Here is a 5,841-nt window from a genome sequence, read left to right as displayed (position 1 = left end):
CACTGCACCCCGAGCACCCCCTCATGGGCCGCACTGCACCCCAAGCACCCCCTCACAGGCCCCACTGCACTCCCTCACAGGCCCCACTGCACCCCAAGCACCCCCTCACGGGCCCCACTGCACCCCGAGCACCCCCTCACGGGCCCCACTGCACCCCAAGCACCCCCTCACGGGCTGCACTGCACCCCAAGCACCCCTCAGGGCCCCACTGCATCCTCAGCACCCCCTCACAGGCCCCACTGCACCCCTCATGGGCCCCACTGCACCCCAAGCACCCCTCCCAGCTGAGAGCGAGAGCCTGATGGCTTCCACCTCCCTCCCTAGTCTTCGCTAGCACTCACAGTGTAGTGTCCAGGCACGGGAAGTTGGCAGTGCACAGGTTAGCAGAGTGCTGTGTGGAGCCCCAGGTAATTCTGCTTCTCTCACCACACCCACCCCACCCCTCCCCAGCTTTTGAAGTTCAAGTCTTGTAAAGTTGAATATGAAGGCTGCCTTAACCAGATGGATTTTCTTGCAGGAGCGTTTGCTTTAGGGGCTTTAGCGATCGTAAAGTAGATCTGGATCCCGGGTGTCCTGGTTAAATAAATTAGGGTGCATTGTGCAGCTGCTGAAAAGGGAAGCCCAGCTCTAGGACTGTCACACAGACCCATCTCTGACACATTAGCTTAAAAAGTGCCCCATGCTGGAGAGGAAACAGCTTGTACCATCTGTGCAAATAAAGGATCGTGTGTGTGTGTGTGTGTGTGTGTGTGTGTGTGTGTGTGTGTGCCTGAAGCTCTCTCTACAAAGCGGCCCAGGTGGTGGCAATGGCTGTCACTAGGCAGCAAAACACAGGTCTTGAGGGCTGTGTGTGCTTCTAAGGACTGTCACCCTGTAGGTGGAGTGCTTGCTTCTTATGTGAGAGGCCCCGCGTTTGATCCCCAATGCCACAGATATAAACCAAGACGTAATGGTGCATGCTTGTAACCTCAGCATCCAGGAGGATCCAAAGCTCAAGGGCATCCGCAATTATGTTTGAGGGCTCGAATATGTAGACCCTGTCTCAAAAATAAAATTAAAAAAAAAATTAAATGTAAAAAGCCCAAGAGATGCAAACTGTAGAGGCTCTTGCAGCCTGATGACCTGAAATTGATCCCTGAAGGCCACATGATAAAGAGAGAGAACTGATTCTTGCAAGCTATACATACATGAACATGCATGTTTGTGTATGGGCACATGCACACACGCATACGCACACATACACACACTAAACAAACATATAAATTTTCAAAAGTAAAAGTAATCAGAAGGCAGAGGCTGTTGTAATAGGAGCGGCAGGGCCGCCTGCTAGCTTATGCCCGAAATAACAACACACAAACTGTATTCATTTAAACATTGCTTGGCCCATTTCTATCTAGCCTTTTCTAGGCTAACTCTCGCACCTGGACTAGCCCATTTCTAATAATCTGCTGTAGCCCATGAGGTGGCTTACCAGGGAGATTCTAGCCTACATCCATCCTGGGTCAGAGCTTCATCGTGTGCGTCTGCCCGGGAATGGGGAGCATGGCGTCTCTGCTCCAGAGAGCAGAGCTGTCAAGTCTGAGCTCACTTCCTCTTCCTCCCAGCATTCTGTTCTGTTTACTCCTCCCACCTATGTTTTAACCTATGAGGGCCAAGCAGTTTCTTTATTGCTTAACCAATGAAATCAACAGATTGATATATGACACTCCCACATCAAGAGGCAAGTGGATATTTGTGAGTTTGAGGCCAGCCTGGTCTACATAGTGAGTTCTAGATCAGCCAGCGTTATGTGAAGAGACCCTATCTCAAAATTAAATTAAATTAAATTAAAGGCCTTATATGAAAATAAAGGCCACATGGGTAGAGGAAGTGAGTCTTGAGCAGAAACCCACGTCTGTGAGTCACAGATTCACAAAGCATCTTGCTTGGGTCTGCAGGCCTGCGGCTGGTGGTGCCCAGTGAGAGCTTCATCTTCGACAATGTCACCATTTCCCTATTGTGGCTCCTTTCTCCCTACACTGGAAACCTGTCCTGTGTACTCAGCATGGGAGATGGCCACACGTTTGACCCCTACTACCCTCCCAGGTAAGAGTGACCTCTGATCCTTAGTGAAGGTTGTATTGATCAGCTTTGGCTGCACAACCAGCTGCCTCCAAACCTAGTGACTGGATCCATTCTTTTCACTTCTCCTGGTTCTGGGAAGGGCGGAGCAGACTTCCTGGTTGGGTTGACCCTGCAGGTGGCCACTAACCAAGAAAGGCCTCACTCTCTCACCTGTCCCTGGGTCAACTGGATGTCGGCCAAGGGCCTGTGCTGTTCATCATCACAAGGCTGGCCTGGGCTTGATCCCAGTGCTTCAGGGGCTTTCCAGAACTGAGAATTGAGTGTTGTGAGTGATGTCAAGCTTTTTTTCTGTCAGAGCAGAGTGACAGATAGCTCAGCAGTAGGATGCTGCGGGGCACAGTGTGTTCAGGCTCCGTCACCACATTGGGAGCCATCTCCACCTGCCTCTGACCACCTGAGCTTTGTCACAGGGTCCTGGTTTGCATCATAGTTCAGCCACCATCACCCCCCACCCCCACCCCTAGTCTGTATGCCTTGGGGTATGTCGATTCTCTCTAAGCCTGAATTTCTTTGTCCATGAACACAAGCCAATAGGGCTGGTGATAGTTCAGGAGTAAAGAACCTGAGTTTGGTTCTCCAGAAACCATGTAAAAAAACAAAAGACAAAAACCCAGCCAGTGGTCTACCCTGTCATTCCAGGTTCATGGAAGCAGATACAGGAAGATCAGACTACCCTACTTGATGAGTTATAGGTTAATGAGAGACGCCTGTCTTTAAAAAAAAAAAATAGGTGAACAAGACCTGAAAAATAACATCTGAGGCTTTCCTCTTACCTCTACATGCGCCCACATACACACGTACATGTGTGCGCGCGTGTGTGTGCACCCCAGGCTGTCCCTTGAACTTCTGATCCTCTTGCTCATACCAAGGGCTTGAATTATAGGTATGAGCCACTATAAGTGTTCCCATTTATTTATTTTTTGCAATGCTGGGTTGTGAACCCAGGGTCTCATACATGCTAAGTTAGTGCTCTACCACTGAATTGAAGCCTCCTAGATGGGCTTAGCTGCCTATTCGTCTAAAAGGTAGAAACTTTAAAACTGAATCCCATTCCTACCATGGGCTGAGGATAGAATCCTGCCTCGTGGAGAGCCAGCCTAATAAACCAGAGGCTTCACCTTTGGAAGCACCGATTTGACGTGCTCGTTCATACGCATGGCAGGCTGTTTTCTTTCTCTGTCCTGGAAAAACTCCTCATATCTGAGACTGTATTATGGGTCTTACGGGACAATTTATATAAGGCCAACTTTGTCCAAGCCTGGAATTGGGTAACCGTGTGCCCCCTACTGGTGCAACTGGGCATTGGCTGTTTTTCTGTCCCCACTGGGAGTTGCCTCTATATCTGGGGTGTCTTGGGGTAACAATTGTGCTGAGAAGATGCTAATACACAAGGTATCAAGAGCCTTGGGGAGGAGTAGATGCACACAGAGCACTGTGAGGCATTGGGGAAAGTGATGCTGGGGTGTGCTCCAAAGCTGCAGTCTTTTGGGTTCGGGAGAAGAAGCAGAGGACCTAAAGCAATGTTCCCCAACCTCCCTAGTACTGTGACCCTTTAATACAGTTCCTCATGTTGTGCTGACCCCAACCATACAATTATTTTCATTGCTATTTCACAACTGTAATTTTGCTACTGTTGCAAACTGTAGTGTAAGTGTCTGTGTTTTCCAATGGTCTTAGGAGACCCCCATGACAGATTTGTTTGACCCCAAAGGGGTCTCGATCCACAGGGTGAGAAACTTTGATCTAGGTGAAATGGACTGGGCTGGGCCTGAGGGAACAGATCATACCCTGTAAGCCGCTTATTCTTCCTAGTGCTCAGGGTTATGAGGGAAGATGAGAGATCCTGGAAAGCCCCCACAGTGTGCTGGTCAGGAACAGCTGGTAAAACTTTCCCATCGAGGAGACTGTTCCTAGGAGATGGTGGGTAAAAAGGACTTTTAGGGACTGGAGAGACAGCAAAGCCAGTAAAGATCTTGCAATGCAAGCACGAAGACCTGAGTTCGATCCCTAGCACCCACAAAAAAATGCCAGGCATGATGCATGCTCTTGAAATCCCAGGACCCAGAGGCTGAGACAAGAGGATCCCTGAAACTCACTGGACTCATGAAGAACACCACCCAAGGTTGACCTCTGACCTCCACACACTTGCACACATGACACACACAGGTGCACACACCTGCAAATAAACAATAAAATATGTAATGGTTTTCAAAGGACTGGCAGCTGACATTTTTCAAGACTTACCAATGCTGTTTCTATGTCTGAGGTGCTGCTGAGGTGTCACAGTGTGACCACAGAGCAGGGTGTGGTATGTGACATCTTTTTCTTTCAACTGAGACTGGCCTCAAAATCACTATGTGTCAGAGGATGATCTTGAACTTCTAACCTTCTGCCTCCCCGTGCTGAGTGCTGGGCCACAAGTGTGCATCATCACACCCCGCTGATAATGGAGTGCTGGAGATCAAACCCAGAGCTTCGCACACGCTAGACGAGCCCTCTCCCCACCGAGTGACACTCCCGACCCCCCAACTTGTCTTTGCAAAGCATGGGAGTTGTGAATGCATGCGTGACTGCTGAAGCTTGTGCTCTCCTTGACCCTCACAGTGTGGTCAGTCATGTGACTCACCAGTTCACCGCCCCTGGGGAGGTCACTGTGTTCGCTGAGTGTACAACCAGTGACTGGCACGTGACCGCTCAGAAACAAGTGGTGTTGCGAGACAGGATGGAGATACCTCACGTCACCGGGTGCACTGGCCTCTCCGGATCTGGAGCCAGCCTTCTCTGTCAGGCCGTCTTCGGGGACCCTCTGTGGATTCAGGTGGATCTGGATGCAGGTGAGTCTGCAGGATGGAAAAGGTTGAGGCAAATGGGAGGATCAGTCTCCTCTGAATCTATCTAGCAAACTTGAGGCTTCAGTGCCTTAGCTACCATCTGTTCATTTATTTAATACCCATGGTGTCTTCATTGCTCTAAGTGCTTGACTTATAATGTCCCATGCTATTGACCAATAATAGACTCCATGTTAATTTGCCGTATGTCAGAGGTTAATGAACCATTGAGAACCCCCACCTTCTCAAGGCTCTTTCTGCATGCCCACAATCCCATCCGAGAAACAGGACCTCCGTACCACTTCCCACTGGGGGAGTTTCAATAGGAACAGATGAGACTGGGAGGGCTGCCAGCTGGGCTCAAGCCCATCTCACACAGCCGATGGCAGCAATGAGTGTGTCACCATCCTGTGGTCCTGAGCCTGGCAATAGTCAGCTGTACACATTGATAGAAGCCGGTCAACAGTTCTGGCTAGGGTCTGCTCAGGTGGGACACAGTGTCTTCTAATTACCCCAGAGGCCGTTTTGATTGGTTACAACATCTACTTTGGTCAGCCGAGGTTTCCACTCTGATTGGTCACAGCATCCGTTCTAATTATTACAGAAATCACTCTCGTTTGCCACAGTTTCCACTGTTTCTCAGCACACCCGTCCTAGCTGGCTGGTGCTTGGAGGGTTTCCATTGCTATTTTAAGTAGCCATCTCTTCTGTCTTATTCACAACAGCATTTCCCCACAAGCACAGGACAGTTAGAGATCTGAACTCAGCCCTGTTGACATAAATTACGCAACAATGATCTAGGATGATGGTGATGATGATGAGGGAAATGTTGAGGGTGGTGATGATGATGGTGATGATGATGGTGATGATGGTGATGATGATGGTGATG

The 5,841-nt window shown here is 49.5% G+C and overlaps 1 protein-coding gene across 1 annotated transcript in view; it reads left to right on the top strand.

Moving 5' to 3' along the window:
• The window catches only part of Pkd1l2 (polycystin 1 like 2), a 74,941-nt gene that overhangs the window by 9,445 nt on the left and 59,655 nt on the right, over nucleotides 1-5,841 (top strand). Inside the window, exons 5-6 of the mRNA XM_005345855.2 lie at nucleotides 1,938-2,085; nucleotides 4,729-4,958. Of these exons, the coding sequence (XP_005345912.1) occupies nucleotides 1,938-2,085; nucleotides 4,729-4,958 (378 nt within the window). The remainder of the gene's footprint in view (nucleotides 1-1,937; nucleotides 2,086-4,728; nucleotides 4,959-5,841) is intronic.

This window comes from Microtus ochrogaster, chromosome 4 (assembly GCF_000317375.1).
Source record: "Microtus ochrogaster isolate Prairie Vole_2 chromosome 4, MicOch1.0, whole genome shotgun sequence".
Taxonomy (NCBI): Eukaryota; Metazoa; Chordata; class Mammalia; order Rodentia; family Cricetidae; genus Microtus; species Microtus ochrogaster.
Note: the sequence above shows the minus strand (reverse complement) of the source record. Positions and strands in the feature narration are given on the sequence as shown.